The sequence below is a fragment of the Rhineura floridana genome, chromosome 19 (assembly GCF_030035675.1).
Source record: "Rhineura floridana isolate rRhiFlo1 chromosome 19, rRhiFlo1.hap2, whole genome shotgun sequence".
NCBI lineage: Eukaryota > Metazoa > Chordata > Lepidosauria > Squamata > Rhineuridae > Rhineura > Rhineura floridana.
The window spans coordinates 2,542,632-2,559,997 of record NC_084498.1 but is presented as its reverse complement, the minus strand read 5'-3'; the positions used below and the strand labels follow the sequence as shown (position 1 = coordinate 2,559,997).

Sequence of the window (17,366 nt, the reverse complement as noted above, 5' to 3'; positions counted from 1 at the left end):
AGTGCATTAACCCATCATATTTTGGAGGGGCCCTGTGTGCATTGCCAATAGGAAAAGCAGTTATTTCAGTTACACACACAATTGGGAACTTGAAGGTTATTCTTAATTTTTTTTTAAAAAAAAATGGTTTTTTTGAAATGTGTTTTTAAATTTGTATATTTGTATATAATAATAACAATAAAGGCTGGGTTTTGAAATGCGTACAAAGCTCAAGAACACCAACAGCTTTCTTAGGATTCCCACTGTGCCTCCCCAGCAGCCCATTGCCAACCCCTCCTGGCAGCTTTCCACCACCCGCTTTCCCTCTGCTGCCCTCACTTGCTGGCTGGGGAACTGGCAGAGCATCGAGGTGATGTTGCTGGCATATTGAGCCATCACTTTCCGGATCGATTTCTCCACGGATGGTGGGATCCGGCCCGAAATGCTCGTCATGATCTCTTGCAGCTCCAGGAGGGGAAGGGAAGGGTCCCGGAGGGTCTTCATCAGCTTGCAGACCCATTCTTTGATCTGGACAACAACAAGAGGAAACACATTTTCAGGGATGCAGAGATCTCAGGAATGCGCCGTAGGTTCACCGTCTGGGACGCGGCAAGCTGAGAGGCATCTGCAGCCAACCGTGAGGGGCAATGTTGGCACTGGGGCCACTAAAGGGCCCGAGGGGGAAATACTGATACAAGCACAGTGCCGTTCATAATAAAGCAGGGCTGCCTGTGGCAAAAGAGAGTCCAGCCTTGGCTTGCGCGCGTGGCAGCCTCCCACGCACGGGGCAGAGGCCACGCCTGCTCTGCGGGAAATGGCCTCAGGAAAAATCCTGCCCCATGTGGCAAACCACGCCACCAGCACAGCTTCTCACGGAAGAGCTTTCTGGACTGAGCCTGCCTCTGCGGGTTCAATCCTGGGCAGGAAGGAGCACCAGAGGGCTTCCTGTCTCAGCGGAACTCAGTTTGTGCAAGACTGCGCGCCTGGAACTGCTCCAATCCAGCGAGCTCTCTGCTTCCGACACCTGGCTCGCCCTCACTACTGGTCCTGCCTGCAGGGTTTCCTCCTGTGGCCTGGGCTGGCTCCCAGCTCGCTCCAGCCCAGCCCTGACAAATCCCCAGTTCAAAAGTTCAGGTGGCAACTGCGGGGAAAGGCCTTCCTCTGCCTGAGTCCCTGGAGAGTGGAGCATCAGTCACGTTCCTTCTGGCCCAGGGTCAGGGAGGCCTCCAGAGACGGCTGGTGCTCTGCCCACCCAGGTCAGGCAGGATCATATGATCCAACTTAGATGCCTTCACCTGGCTGAGCACTTTCGCTCAGCCAGAAAAGGGGGATGGGAAAGGAAAGCAACCAAATTTTATTTATTTATTAGTTGATTTATATCCCACCCTTCCTCCCAGCATGAGCCCAGGGCGGCAAACAAAAGCACTAAAAACACTTTAAAACATTATAAAAACAGACATTAAAATACATTAAAACAAAACAACTTTAAAAACATTTTTTTAAAAGCTTTGAAGACTTTTTTTTTAAAAAAGGTTAAAAAACATGTTTTTTTAAAACAAGGTTTAAAAGCATATTAAAAAGCAATTCCAACACAGACGCAGACTGGGATAAGGTCTCAACTTAAAAGGCAAAATTCAGTCACCAATGCTGTAAGGTACACATTCTCAGTGGTATTATCTGATCTGGACAGGTAGGCCTCCGTGTCTTTAAGGCCACATTCACACCATACATTTATTCCACATTTATTCCACTTTAAACAGCCGTGGCTTCCCTCAAAGAATCCTGGGAAGGATAGTTTGTTCTGAGAGTTGTTAGGAGACTCTTTATTCCCATCACAGAGCTACAATTCCCTGAGCGGTTTAACAGTCAATCCCTCTTCACAGGGAACGCTGGGAATTGCAGGTCTGTGAAGGAAACAGGGGTCTCCTAACAACTCTCATCACCCTTCACAAACGACACTTCCCATGATTCCTTGAGGGAAACCATGATTGCTGAAAGTGGAATAACAGTGAAATAAATGTACAGTACAGACATGGTCTAAACACACACACATATACACAGCAGCTCTTAAGGCCCTGGTTGGTGGCGGAGGGCAGAGCGTGCTTCTTCGCTTCAGCTCTGCAGTCTGAGGACAATTAGCAGTTGGGGCCAAGTGATCTTTCTAGAAAGGAAGGAGGAAGAAAGCTTCCTGTAGCTCACAGATGGGGCCACAGGTCTCTTAGTCTCTTAGTTCGGAGTAAAAACGCACAGGATTGCACCATTAAGCCCAAGGGTGTTGAATGGGGCTTGCTCCCAAGTGAGTGAGTGCATCAGACTGCAACCTAAGACCTCCTGGCCTTGCCTGCAGGTCTCAAGTGAAATATATCCCAAGTTTAAGGACACACACAACCAGCCTTCTCCAAGGATTTTTCCCCCAGGGGTCTTTGTACCACCACCACACTTCCCCTTACCTTGGTGCTGAAATACAGCTCCGGCAAGCAGTATCCGTTCATGACATTCATCAGGCTCTCTAGCACATTGTGGAAGACCTGGTGCAATTTCTCACCGAGGATGGGCAGAGGCTGTTGAGCGGGGAGCCCCCCTGTGTACAACTGGGCCTTGAGGGGTTGACGTTGGGGTGCAGTAGGAGGACAAACAAAAAGGAAGGAAGCCGAGAAAATCCTTTTAGAGGAGTGTACAGAGTGTAACCACGCAGGAGCCAAATCTAGCCCTGGAACTACATGGTAACGGTTTGGGGGCAAATGATCAAGAATGCTTCTCAATGGCAGAGGCATTTTGGGATTAAAATGACAGAGAGACTTCACATGCCAAAAGGGTTGCTTGGTGCGCAAGGGTAAGAATTATCTCACTCTCCAAGGAGCCCAACCACTTCTGCAAGAGTTGCTTCTCTGAGTGAGCCTGATTGGAAGGAGGCACATTGAAAGCAGAGACTCATGCAGAGATGCATTCTAGTAATACTATGTCTGAAGTAGGAGTGGGGAAGTGTTGGTCCCCCAGATATTGCTGAACTACAACTGCCATCAGCCTTGGCAAGCATGGCCAGTAGCCAGGGCTGATGGCAGTTGTAGTTCAGCAACATCTGGAGGGCCAACGGTGCCCCACACTTGGTTCAAGGCAAAAGCAACCATTAAACCACCAGCAAACAATAAAAAGCATAACCCCACACAGGCACATTTAGAGGGAAAACACCTCCAACACCCTTGCTCCTGCCAGCCATCCTTCAACTGGCAGCAGGCCTTGCACGGCCTCTTCAAGCTGAGGAGGCCGTTCTTCAGAGAGCCTCGCTCCAAGATGGTGAGGAACACACGAAAGCTGCACTCACCCTGCTAAGGAGCCACTGAGAACAGAGGCCGGCCAATCAGCAAGCACCTGTGGCTACTGGAGGCCAACGCTGCGAGGCACAGAGCCAAGCAAACAGCCTCTGCTCACTCACCGGGTGGACTTTGGTGGGGTCATCCAGCTCAAGCCTGGCTACGACGCAGCCTGTTTCAAGTAACGTACCCGGCCGTTTCACGTAACGTATGATGCCCGATTCCTCCACCGTCAAAGTCACCACCATCTTCATCACCTGTTTAGTGAGCAACAGCCCTATCAAGAAAGGAGCAGGCTTCTTTGTCTGCCACAACACAGGCCTGCCTGCAATGCTGGATTTATGAAGCACATTATATATATACAGTGCCTTGCAAAACTAATCAGACCCCTGACCAATGCTCTCATATTACTGAATTATAAATGGTGCATTGTAATTTCATTCTGTATATTTTATTTTGAAACACTGAAATGCAAAATCATTTATTGTAAGGTGACATTGGTTTTATGCTGGGAAATGTTGCTGTCACATGACTAAAATATAGTTGGGGTGTGTTTTAGCCTTATAATATATTATCAGTGCTATAGAGCTATATTTTAAAAATGTAAGCGCCATCTCATCTTTTTGGCGCCTACTGAAGACCTTTCTCTTTCAACAAGCCTTTTAAGTAGAGCCCTTATCCCAGTCTGTGTCTGTGTTGGAATTGCTTTTTAATATGTTTTTAAACCTTTTTTAAAAAATAGATGTTTTTAAAGCTTTTAAAAATGTTTTTAAAGATGTTTTGTTTACATATGTTTTTAATGGTTGTTTTGTTTTAATATATTTTAAAGTCTGTTTTTATGATGTGTTAAAGTGTTTTTAGTGCTTTGTTTGCCGCCCTGGGCTCCTACTGAGAGAAAGGGTGGGATAAAATAATTAACAACAACAACAACAACAATAGTCAGGATAAAAAACCCCACTGTTGGAGGATCATTGGTCAGGCGGTGGATATGAAGACCAAAGAGCATTCTACAAAAGTGAGAGATAATGTAATACAAATGCATAGATTAGGAAAAGGGTACAAAATAATATCCAAGTGTATGGATATCCCAGTGAGCACAGCTGCATCAATAAACAGGAAGTGGAAGCTGCATCACACCACCCAGGCACTGCCAAAAGGCCGTCCCTCAAAACTCAGTGCTTGAACAAGAAGGAGACTTGTGAGAGAAGCCACAGAGAGGCCAACAATCACTCTGAAGAAGCTACAGAGTTCAGTGGCTGGGAGTGGAGTCATGGTGCACCAGTCAACCATATCGAGAGCTCTGCATAACACTGGCATGTATGGGAGAGTGGCAAGAAAGAAGCCGTTACTCAAAAAGTACCATCTGAAAGCACGTCTGGAGTTTGCCAGAAGGCATAAGAGCGCCCCAGCTGTGATGCAGGAAAAGGTTTTGTGGTCAGATGAGTCCAAGAGAGAGCTTTTTGGCCAAAACTCAAAAGCGTTATATGTGGCGCAAACCTAACTGTTTTGAATGAAGAATGGATGGAGCAAAACACAGAAAACTACTCTAACAGAACCTGCTTCCATCCACTAAAATTATGTACACGTTTGATTTTATTTTTGTAAGCCACCCTGAGTGCCCTATTATAGGGTAGAAGGGAGGGATAGAAATATTTTAAATAAATAAATAAATAAAATAAAAACCTGAAGCTTAGGAGGAAATTCCCTTTTCAGCAGGACAGTGATCCCAAGCACAAGGCCAAAGCAACACTGGAGTGGCTCAAGAACAAAAAGGTGAATATCCTACAGTGGCCCAGTCAAAGTCCTGATCTCAACCCCATTCAAAATCTGCGGCGCTTTTTGAAAATTGTGGTCCATAAGCGACGTCCAACCAACCTGAACACCCTGGAGCAAATCTGCCAAGAAGAATGGACCAAAATCCCTCTGACACTGTCTGCAAAGCTGGTACTTACCTACCCCAACAGACTTAAAGCTGTTATTGCAGCAAAAGGTGGCTCTACCAAATATTAATGTGTGGGGGTTGAATACTTATGCAAGCAACATGTTTCAATTTTTTATGCTTCTTACAAACATTTCCCAACAGAAAATCAATGTCACCTTACAATAATTGATTTTGAGTTTCAATGTTTCAAAATAAATATCATACAGAACAAAATTAGAATGTATAATTTGTAATTCAGTAATGTGAGAGCATTGGCCAGAGGTCTGATTACTTTTGCAAGGCACTGTATATATGTATAATATGGATGGATGTGTGTGTTAGGGATGGGATCAGTTGGCCAGTGCTGGTTCAAAAGCAATTCGTCAACCTTACAGGCTGGTATCAATTCAAGTTCGTTCTTTATCACTAGCCTTTTTTTTACCATTCAGTCCCCCCCTTGGAAACAATATCGATGGTAATATAGGTATTTTTAAAAGGAAATAAATATTGAAAGGAATTGTTGATAAATTAAAGGAAATTTTGTTAAAATATTCATATCAGTACTTTTAGATATGGATTTTTTTTTTAAAAAAATTGATTTCCAAAAATCGCTGGGGAAAATCACTAAATAAAACTCCGATCTGCAATGGTAGCAAATAAGCAAATTAGTGGAAAATTCCATACCAAATCGAAATTGGGCAGAATTCTTGCACATTCTGTGCGTATGTGGGGGCGGGAAGTGAAGGAATCTACATAGAATTGGGGATGTAGAAGTACAGCTTTCACAGCTTTTTGTTCTCCTTAGGTCTGGAAATAAAACTTTTTCCCAGAGAGGTAGCTGTGTTAGAGATAGCTTTTGTTTTTTGCCACAAGAACGTAAGTCTTATGGCATAAGCTTTTGTGGTCTTCAGTCCATTTCATCAAACGCAGGAAGTCTTCTCTCAAGTTGCAGGTACACCTACACATAGTTTGGGGTGAGGTGAGCATGTAAATAGCGAGCGTCAGAAGGAAACAAAAGGCAAGAAGCACAGACCATGGTAAGTATCTTACTAACAGTAACAGATATACAAGACTGGAATAGAGATGGGCACTTGGTGGAGGAAACCTCAGGAACCACAGAAAATTTTCCAACCAACGGTGTAGGCAGGGAACTGGCTTTCTTCTTTCGTTGTCTAGTTCCTTGGCTGCATTCCCACTCGGTTCTAGAGCTAGAAGAACTAAAATTATGCCAAGTACACACCCATTTGCCTAACTGAGCAATGAGGAACAATTGCCACTTTACATTCACAAAATGAAAGGCAGCTCCACAACATCCTAGCAAAAGCTTCTCAGCTGGCCTGATTACTGAATTACCTCTATTTCAGCATAGCTGTGACCCACACAGACATGCCCTCCATCATCCACTGTGTACTGCAACAGTTTCCCAGCAGAAGGAGAGCGAAGTAAGGTTGGATCATTCTCCTTTTCAAAGTCACAGGTTTTATTGCCAATTGTGATGCGGTACCTGGAGACAAAAAGGGAGGCAGAGAGGGGAAATACTCTTAGGATGTGAACTGCTACCCTAAGGATTTCCATTTACTGTTGTTTCTTTCAATCAAGCAATCAGTGCAGCCACAAATAAAGGCTTAAGATGATCATATGAGCTGATGAACTGATTTAATGAAAAGGTTAAATCTGCAAATGAGCAAACACAATAGTTGTCAAGTGTAAAAGAGCATGCTTTGGGAGGGCTTCAGATGTGTATTATGTCATAGAATCATAGAATAGTAGAACTGGAAGGAGCCTATAAGGCCATCGAGTCCAACCCCCTGCGCAATGCAGGAATCCTAATCAAAGCATTCCTGACAGATGGCTATCCAGCTGCCTCTTGAATGCCTGAAGTGTCAGAGAGCCCACTACCTCTCTAGGTCATTGGTTCCATTGTCGTATGTCATTGCAGACATCAGCTCAGAAGAGGTCACTGCCATCTGCAGTTAGTGTAAGCAGTTTTTATAAAGTAATTGTATTAAAAATACTATTTGTGTAAAAAAGCAATTCTGCTGCCCAATTAATCAAGGAACTATATATATATATATATATATATATATATAGTATCTTATGTATTTTAATGTTTTTGTGATTTTACTGCTTACAATTTTATTATGTACATGTCTGATTTTATTTTTGTAAGCCTCCCTGAGTGCCCTATTATAGGGTAGAAGGGCGGGATAGAAATATTTTCAATAAATAAATAAATAAATAGTTATTAATCTAGCCAGTTATAAATTCAACACTACAGCCCTAGTTGCTATGCTTCTGATTTTAGTTCCTCCCTTTTTTTTTGTTTGAATGTATATTGGTTTTATAACAACTTCTCCCCCCCCCTCAGTTTCTTCTACAGGTCTGTCTTCTCTTCTCCCAGTTGCATGGGCTTGTCTGGTAAATGAATACAGGACCTCACGCCCAAAGCAAAATGCACAGCCATGGCCTCGCCCACCCAGCCTGAGCTGCCAGCTATTTAGTCCCAGACCATTGCACCTGAATTGCGAACAAATGGCTGTGCATACACAGAAAGACACCCTCTTCCTTGAGACGGCGCTTACAGTTTCTCTCTCTGACTAACCCTTGGGCTGGATTCTAAAAAGACCGATGCACAGCAATGCAAACATCCACTGACCGGTCAGGTTCTTCTTTCATGTAGGTAGTGTAACTGTTGCCATCATAGGACAGCAGAAGCCCTCCATCGTTCAACCTGTGCACGTCGATCTCTATGTGGGTGTTATTCATTATGATCACATAGGTGGTCGGGGACTGACGAGCAACCTGTCCAAACACCAGAGGAAGAAAAAAAGGGAGTCTTTCCCCCTCTCAAAAGGAGGTTCAGAGTGGGAAGAAAACCCCAGCCACCCCATCTTCCACACTGCCAAATGACAGGCAGTTTCCTACCTCCAGCCTATGCTAGTTTAGGAACAGGGGCAACTGTCTTACACTGAGTCAGACCATTGGTCCATCCAACCCCAGACTGTCTAGGCTGACTGGTAGTGGCTCTCCGGGGTTTCAGAGACAGAGAGAGTATTTTCCCAACCCAAACAGGAGATTAGGGATGGGATCCATCAGTTGGTGTCACTTTGAAAGCATTCTGTCCACCTAACAATTGGTTATTTGTCTGGTATCCGTTGATTTTACTCATCTCCCCAAAAATATTTTTCTCCCCAAAAATATCAACATTAGTATTAATATTTTGAAAGGGAATATCAATATTTTGAAAGGAAAGCGGCTTCACCTCCTTCTCCAACTGAGCGGGTCAATTTTCACATTAGCAAGCAGAAAGCGGCTGTTTCCATTTTGGAAAAGAAAGAAGAAAAGCAGCTTTCAGGGGGGCCCATCCCACACTATCCTGTCTGCCCATTGGTCCATCCTTCCAAACAACGCCCTCCTCTCCTCCCGCCTATCTTGTCTGTCCCTCCCGGTCCCTACTGGCCCATATGCTGCTCTGACCCCTGAGATTCAGCGACTGGTTGCTGCCAACCACACGCTGTCCCACCTCTCTGCCGAATGCAGCTCACACACCTGCACACACACTCACTCACACACAAGCACAGAAAGGGAGGGAACTGACAAGCAAAGACAGGCTGATCAGTTTCAGACACATTCCTCCTTCCTTCTTCTAGTCAATTTCAGATAGCAAGCAAAGCAGTCCGATCACTTTAACTTGTACTCCATGTGATAAAAATCTGGTGTCAGGAAAAGCGGCGGAGGTGTGCAGATTTCAGGATCAGCCCACAAAGACAATGGACCTGCGAACTATCGGGGAATTCAATACCAATTCCCATTTCATCAAAATCGTAGCCCATGCCTACTGGAGAGGCCAGGGAGTGAATCTGGGACCTTTTGCATGCAAAGCAGTTGCTCTGTGGCTGAGTTACACTCCTTACCTTTTAGATCAACCCTTTGAAAGCATTACCTTAAGAGAGTATTTCATGCCTTCATAAATAAGTTCCACATCTACAATGTTCAAAAGTGAGGCTGCTGGCAGGACTTGGCCCCTAGAAGATGTCAATCATAAGTTATCTGTACAAAAGATAGTCCTACAGTCCTCCCTTCCCTCCGCTGCCCTACAGTTAACCTTCTGAACAACTTTTTGAAGACAGACCATGATCATATGCATTTCATAGCACTTTTGGAATACTCTAAGCACTTCACATGCACACACCAGGCTGCCATGTATGGCAGCTACCGTTTGGGCTATGCTGCCATTTTCCCCAATATAACACGTGTGAAATAACCAGCGGCTTGGTCACCAAAGCCTAGGTAAGGAGGAAGAGTTACCCAAATGCAGCGGAGTGATGCAGTACCCTACCACTCCTCTAGGGGGCATTTTACCTTTCCAGAGAATGCAGGAAGTCATCCATACATGTCCTGAACAAAGCATCAGCTACGTTGAGTGCGCCACAGACCACGGCCAAAATAGTGTCTGGCTTTTCCGCCTGCATTTTGGAGAGAAAATATATAAATATGACCTCCCTCAACTCTTGTCTGATGCTTTATCGCACACCAATGTTGAACCTCTCGTTTATCATTCATCTGCCACATTTGGGAAGCAGGAGTATATGATGGGAGGCTATGAACTGGGAGATTTGCTATGTCCCAAGAACCTCTTAGAAGTCTTAGAACAAAGACCCAGACTGCTTTTTGGTGGACAGGGCTATACTGTTGTGGTACTAGAACACAGTAGTTATTAGCTATTGCCTGTTAAAAGTACTCTTCTGTTTACTGCTACCTAGCCCTAAACCTTTGGAATATTAAGGATCAGAAAGGCACAGGCATAAATCACTGCCATCTATACAAAATAATCCTGTTCCTGAGCCTTGCTCACCTGCACTTTCTCTGCGATCAGGTGATCCAGCCAGCTGGTGTCGATCTCATTGGTCTGGAAACTTTCTGTTTCTAGCAGCTTCACAAGGTACTCCACTGTCGTCCTGAAGTCCCCACGGATAGACAACTCTTTCAGAGCTACTACCAAATTTCTGAAAAGACAAGCCCAGGTATTAAGGTAGAGATCTACTTCCAGAAACATGCAGTATTAAAGAGCTAGCCTCCTACAACACCAATAAATTTGCTTATCTTTAAAAAAGAAGTAGAGGGAAAAGAAGATGTAATGTTTGATTTATCAGCGAGTCAGCAACGACTTTCCCTGAAATACCATACAAGCTCAGGCTTGATTTAGAAGTCATGGGCAACGCTAGTGTTGGAATCAGCAACCCTGCATCTCCTACTCTCCTCTCTCCTGTAACATCTGCAGGGCAATCCTATGCATTTACTCACCTGGGCTTATGCCTGGACAAACCTGGACAGGATTGCAGACCAATCATTAAAAGGTGGAGCACTGCATCAATACACTGCATGTTTCCTTTCCTACAGTTTGGTGACCTGCCATTTGAGGTGGGGAAGCTCACAACCCAACATTAAATAACATGGTTTTGTTTATTATGATCATTACCACCCCCACCCCCAGCTCTTCACCATTAGCTCCCAGAAAGTTAAAATACAGCATCAAAAACCATTAAAACACATGGTAGTTGATTAGGGACAGGCAGACGTCAGGCTTACAGGATCAGCTTTGTTATTAGAATCCCAGGGTATGCTCCCTCCTGGAGCTAAATGCAAAACAGCGGCTGGGAGGGAGGACAGATGCAATACTCAGAATTAAGGGAAACTGCCTCCAAGTACCTGCTCAGACCAGGAATGTGTTTTAGTACTGGAACTGAGCTTGCAGCCCTTTCACACAAAAATCACCACCAGGATTATTTGTTGACTTGCAATGACCTTTTCATTTCAAAAGATATTGCAGTCTCTTTGAACTGATACGGATTTTTGCTCCCTGGAATTTTTCTAAGTTCTTTATTTGCTGTCCTAGTCTTCTTTTTCTTTGATTTAAACTTTTTGTAAGCCACCAAACAGAAAGGAACAAGATAAGCTTTTCTATCACTGTATTTTCTGATGTATTTATATTGTATTGTTGAACTTTAATGTTGTACATCGCCTAGAGTGGTTTCGGCCAGATAGGCGACACAAAAATTAAATTTATTATTATTATTATTATTTATTATCACTACTACTACTACTACTACTACCAGGGCCGGTTCCAAAGGGCGGCCAGGTGGGGCACTGGCCGAGGGCCCCTGCGCTCCCCTTCCACAATCCGCGGCAGGGTTCCTGTTGGAGAACTGCAACACAAAATATGAGTAAGTCCAAATTTCGAAGGATGGCTCTCTTTTGGTTCTCATGTTCTTTCAGAAAGTGCAGATGTGATAAATTCAGCTTTAAATGCAAACTGAATCAAATTTCTCCACCATCCCTTTTGTTGACTGAGGATGTGAGACTGAATTATGTGAGTCCCTGCAGAGGATGGAGAGAGTGGTTTGAAGTGAGCCAGAACAGTAAGTTTGAATACCTTGGTTTCAATGTGTTTGATTCATGCAAGTGTGTTGATCTTGTAAGGGTGGGGTTGAGTAAACTGAATGATATGTATTTCCAGCTGTAGTTAGAAGAAGTTCCGTTTTTTATGACTATAATGGGGGCTGGCAGTTCAATCACTTTGCTTTGCTTAATGATATGATAGAAGTATAGTGGTTGGGAACTGAACTGATTATCTTTTGTCTAATCATCTATCGTGCCATTTTAAAAAGGTAGAATGTATATTTTTACTTGATTTTTATTAGTAATTTTATTTCCTGATGCCTGGAAGATATTTTGTTTAGTTGTTTACTCAGTTTATTAAGTTTATTTTTTCTCGTTGTTGATTTTTATGTGCAATGTTTATTTTGATACTAAAGAAGATGTTGCATTTAGCTGTTAATTGTATTTGATAGAACGTATAAATTCTTAAAGAGGTTTTTCGTATTTGCTGTTTATTTAAGATCTGGGCTCCTTCTAGGAGGAAGGGTGTGATATAAATTTATTAAATAAAATAAGATGTTTTAACATGCTGTAAACTGTTCAGCGTTTTGTTATATAAAGAAATTGTCCTAATAATAATAAAAATAATAATGGCATTACTGGAGATGAAAGGATATGTGGGCTGCTGTGAGGAGTCAACAATACATGTCACAGAGTGTAAGTCTTAAATGTTTTTGCCACCCATTGAAAGGCTGAGGCTAAGGCAATACTAACGAGATGGCTTCCTCACGGTTCTCTCCCCAGGAGAAACAGTGTCCAAACTGAGAATCAGCAAACTCATGCAAGCCACCCGTGGCCGCCACACTGAAGTATCCCCAGACGTTCTTGTTGCTGCGGAAATTCAGCTCTTGCACCGTGCCAGAGCTAGGCTTGAATCCCTGCAATGCAAAAAGACAGGCATGGGGAATGGAAGAGCAAGGAGGCACGAGAGAATTTATTTACATTTTAATTTTATTTCTACCCTGACTTTAGGGCAAACTTACAAGAGGCAGCTTACAATAAAATGTTACAAATAAGACAGCAGTGCAACTGATGGCAGGGTAATTGATGTTACCTGACCAATATTAAGAAAAATTGTACGTGGCTTTTAATTTTCTCTAGAAAGTATTTTCAGATCAAATGGTTAACTGTCTTTTTACATCGATATCTTATTTTTAGAATTTAAGCAGTGCGGCAGAACCTTAGGTGGAAGAGCAGGGTCCAAATGTTTCACATAAACAAAAGACAGGCAATTTGCAAACACCTGTTGCACAGATGTTTGGTATTGTTGATAAAAAGATTTTTATCACACTGTAATGCTTAGGATGCACCCCAGCAACGGAGACTCAACCTCTCTCAGCATTCCTTCTGTCTTTTTGCAGGTAAGGAAATTTTGAGTTGCTGACTTACCTCATCAGGATTTTCACTGGTGATTCGTGCAGCGATTACATGCCCCCTGGGTACTGGAACATTGCTGGGGCTCTCAAAGGAAATGGGGGCATCTCCCCAGGGAGACTCTCCATAAAGGGCGCGGATGTCCTTCATTCTGTGCAAAGGCACGCCCATGGCAATCTGAGATGAGGAAAAGAAAGGAATACAAGCTAAACAGAATTTCTTGGGCCTTTTAATGCGTTTCCTGGACATGTTTACAATGCACATGTTCTGGCTTATTTCATGGGATGCAGAGTTTTCCTGTTTCTAAACTCTGCTCTAGAACTAATGGCAAGATCTTAAGTCTCAACCAAGGTTAAGAGAACAGGATCAGGCTATAAAACCAGACTCCCTTCTTTCAGTCCCTGCCCTCCCTAATCCTGCACCACAGTGAGAGATCACATATACACGAACCCTTAATTTAATGTTTAATGCTAATCAGGACCTCCTCTTAACCAGGGTTTGCAAACCCACTTCAAACCCTGGTTTCAAATTTTAGTTATTTTCCCTCTGACATTCTTATCGAGAACAGTTAGTGGTGGTCTCCTGAATATGGTTGGCCGCTGTGGGAAGGACGTTATTGAATTAGTTGGGCTTTAGAGCCTGATCAAGTAGGGCTCATCTTACGTTCTTAACTACAATTGACTTACAACTGCAACTAAAAGTTGTTCAAGATTGACTTTTGGTAGTACCAGAACAGCACAAATCTTAAACTTCCTCTGCAAAGGCTCTGCATCCAGCCAGTCCTAGAACAGGAGTGGGACCCTGTGGCTCTTCAGATGTTGTTGGGACTACAACTCCCATCATCCCTGACCCTGACCATTAGCCATGCTTGCTGGAGATGGCCACAGGTTGCCTTTTTCTGCCCTAGAAGGACAAAATCAGGTTTAGTCACATTTAAAATACCTGGAGCTGAGCTGCAGGCAAGTTAACATCGGCAATCATTTCCGTACAAGGGTGTTCCACTTGCAGGCGGGGATTCAGCTCCAGGAAATGGAAGCTACCGTCTTCACTGTAGAGGTATTCAACTGTCCCCGCACTCACGTAGCCAACCATTTTTGCAAGGCGTACAGCAGACTGGGGAAAAAACCAGCCATGCAAGAACTCCATAAAACACATGATGCCTTAGGAAAGTCATAGATATGAACTGCACTTGAATTCTTCCAGAGAAGTTGATAGTTCTACATAAATTCTCCAAGCAAAGAGGCATAAATTCAACAAATAAACATAGGCAGGTTATGGCAAAGGTGAGATCTTAACGTAGGGTGAGGACCAGCGTGATACTGTGGTTACAGTGTCAGACTAGGACGTGGGTTCAAATCCACACTCAGCCACAAAGTCCAACGGGTGACCTTGGGCCAATCACTGCATCTCAGCCTCATCTACTTCACAGGGTTGTTATGGGGGTAAAATGAGAGAAGGGAAGAAGAGCTCTTTGGAGGAGAGGCAGCATATAAAGGGAAATAAGTAATAAGAAAAAAGATAAAATGGTAGCTCAGTCTTCACTTAGACACGAAAGAAAAACCAGCCTGCATGCATGTGGCAAGGGCGGGTGGATAAACCTGTCAATGCCACTTTCTCATTTTTCCAGCCTTAAATCCCGTTCACGTCATTTCTGAAACAGTTTTCTGGGGGGAAAGTCCTCACAAATGCGTGTCAGCAATTCTTCCAATATATAATTTTTGTATGTCATTTTGCTCATTTTTGCAAGCAATTCCCCTAATATTTTTGCAGTTTTGTATGTTATTTTTACTGGTATATACATTTTTTATGCACACTTTGCCCCAATATACACACTTTTGTACCCATTTTCTTGCTTGGAGAACTGCATCACAAAACTTAGAAGAGCGTGAATTTACGAAGAACAGCTGTGTTTCCGTTTGCTTACTGCTTTTGGAAAGTGCAAATGTGGAGGTACACATGAAAATGAGAACCAAGTTTTCCTCCCATTCCTAGCATAAGGCAAGTTGCAAAGCAAGGGCTGTGTTGTAGGTGAAGAACCCCCTGCTGAGATGTCACAACAGCTGCTGTCACTCATGCTTGGCTCTCCATCACTGCCAGAGGAACACAGGAGCCTGCCTTATGCCAAGACAGACCATTGCTCTATCAAGCTCAGAACTGTCTACACCGACTGGCAGTGGCTCGCGCATCTCTACCTGCAGATGCTGTCGGGGATCGAACGTAGAACCTTCTACATGCAAGGCAGATGCTCTGCCACACAGCTATGGTCCTTCCCCATTCACTGGCACACAGCCTGTGGGCTAGTACAGGTCAAGGTTTATTCTAATAGGCAGCTAAATACATTTGGTGCTGTATCAAAACAAATGTGCAGTGGGACACTAAGTGTTTGTGCAGGTGAGCATATGGGATTTCATAAGGAGCTAGGTGGTTTCTAAAAAGGAAATAGGTAAGATAAAAAGAAATAGAAAATGAAGGTAAATACTGGTTCCTTACATATCTCCACAACTTCATATTAGTAATATATTATCGGACTAATTACTTGACTAATTCAGGGATGGGCAGTGTGCTGGCTGCTTGTGCAACAGGGAAAAGAGCTTAGAATAAACTCTGGCTCAGGTCTGTATACCTCTTCCATGTATTCAAAGACAGAAGGAGGTGCTACGGTCGCCGGAGCTTCCTCAATGATTTTTTGGTGCCTCCTTTGGATGGAGCAGTCCCGGCTGAACAAAGACACTGCGTTCCCGTACTGATCAGCTAAGACCTGGACTTCAAGGTGACGGGCATGCTGCAAGAACTTCATCACAAAGATCGGAGAGCCCGGAGCCTCACTCTGTACCTGTTGGACAAGGAGAGAAACACAAAACACTTTCTTGGTGTGGCTTTTTTAAAAGAAACAACTGAGCTTTGGGTGTCGAAGTTCCAGGGAAGGACAGGCTCCTAGAGGTCATTTACTGGTGCTGAATTGCGGGGGTCCCAAGGGGAAGGAGTTCAGAGGAGGAGGGAGGTAAAATTTAGAGAAACATGGTGGCACAAAAGTACCCTCCACAGACTGTCCCTAGACAAGTTCTCAGAATTGGTCTACGCCGCAGCCTTTCCCTACCTTTGGGTCCCCAGATGTTGCTGGACTACATTTTCCATCATTCCTGACCCTTTGCCATGCTGGCTGGGGCTGATGGGAGTTGTAGTCTAGCAACACCTGGGAATCCACGGGTTGGGAAAGGCTGCCCCACAGCAATTCTCAGAATGCTCTGCTGCGCACAGGGATTCCGTAGCAGAGGAGTCAACGTGGAGAGCAGGGAGTGTGAACGCAAAGAGCTAGCCCGATTAAACAATTCTTAGGGTACTTACTTGGGAGTGAGCTCCACTGAACTCAGTTGGAACTTACTTCTGAGTAAGGATGGAAAGATCTGTCAGTTTCAGTTCTCAGGTTGTCATTCTCTTAAATTCAGTCTGCAGCAATTGCACCCAGATGCATGGGTATTAATTGATCAGTCAGCTGAATCTGCACGGGATAAAACTCAAAGACTAAAAAACAAATTGCTGGAATGTATATAGGCCTGCACTGATGCCATCTTAAGAGAGGCACCTATCCTGTGGGAGAGTAAGCAGAGAACAAACTTTTAAAGATGTTAACAGCGCAAACAACAGCCCAAGGTGTCTTTTTAGCCAATCAAAATGTTCAACTGAATGATTTGTTTAAGTTGCACTCTGCTGAAAACCATTGCCTTAAGGAATGCAGAAGCCACATATTAATTCACATCTGTTAATGATTTATGCATTTCCAAGGGCAAATTCTGCAGCAGACAGTTACAGTTGGAAACAGTATTGCCACTGTTTGTTATGAACACATGAAAGTAACATGTGTGTCCATCTGGATCCAGCATATTGGGGGGGGGCAGAAGTCTAAATTTTTCACAGGCAAGCCAAAATTCCAGTTTAGATCCAGTAATTTTTTTTTAAAGTGTACACATTTTCAGAGTATATATATTCTCGGGACACCAGGGCTGTGGAGTCTGAGTCGTGGAGTCGGAAGCAATTTTGGTCGGAGTCGGAGGGATTGGGCTTGTGGGAGTTGTAGTTCAAAAAAGTAACTTTTCCAAGCTCTGGATTCATGTGGTGGTGATGAAATGCCTTGTGCTACCATTTTACTACAGTAAATTTGTTATTACTAGTTAATATACGTTTGCCATTTATGAAGGAGTCGGAGTCGGACAGTAGAAAAATAGAGGAGTCAGAGTCGGAGTCGAAGGTCTGGCGTTGAAGGTCTGGCGTACCGACTCCACAGCCCTGCGGGACACCAGAGTTTTAAAGGATTCTCTGTCTTGCATTTTGTCTAAGAGAGGGCT

The 17,366-nt window shown here is 43.8% G+C and overlaps 1 protein-coding gene across 9 annotated transcripts in view; it reads right to left on the bottom strand.

Annotated features, from left to right (window-relative positions):
- Positions 1-17,366, bottom strand: part of ACACB (acetyl-CoA carboxylase beta) — an 88,352-nt gene that overhangs the window by 40,468 nt on the left and 30,518 nt on the right. For all 9 annotated transcript variants that reach the window (XM_061603351.1, XM_061603342.1, XM_061603347.1 and 6 more), the window contains 12 exons: positions 15,647-15,856; positions 13,966-14,136; positions 13,039-13,200; positions 12,364-12,527; positions 10,067-10,217; positions 9,574-9,677; positions 9,155-9,236; positions 7,868-8,013; positions 6,565-6,715; positions 3,413-3,547; positions 2,430-2,576; positions 319-507 (listed from right to left, as the gene is read on the bottom strand). In XM_061603351.1, the coding sequence (XP_061459335.1) occupies positions 319-507; positions 2,430-2,576; positions 3,413-3,547; positions 6,565-6,715; positions 7,868-8,013; positions 9,155-9,236; positions 9,574-9,677; positions 10,067-10,217; positions 12,364-12,527; positions 13,039-13,200; positions 13,966-14,136; positions 15,647-15,856 (1,812 nt within the window). The remainder of the gene's footprint in view (positions 1-318; positions 508-2,429; positions 2,577-3,412; positions 3,548-6,564; positions 6,716-7,867; positions 8,014-9,154; positions 9,237-9,573; positions 9,678-10,066; positions 10,218-12,363; positions 12,528-13,038; positions 13,201-13,965; positions 14,137-15,646; positions 15,857-17,366) is intronic.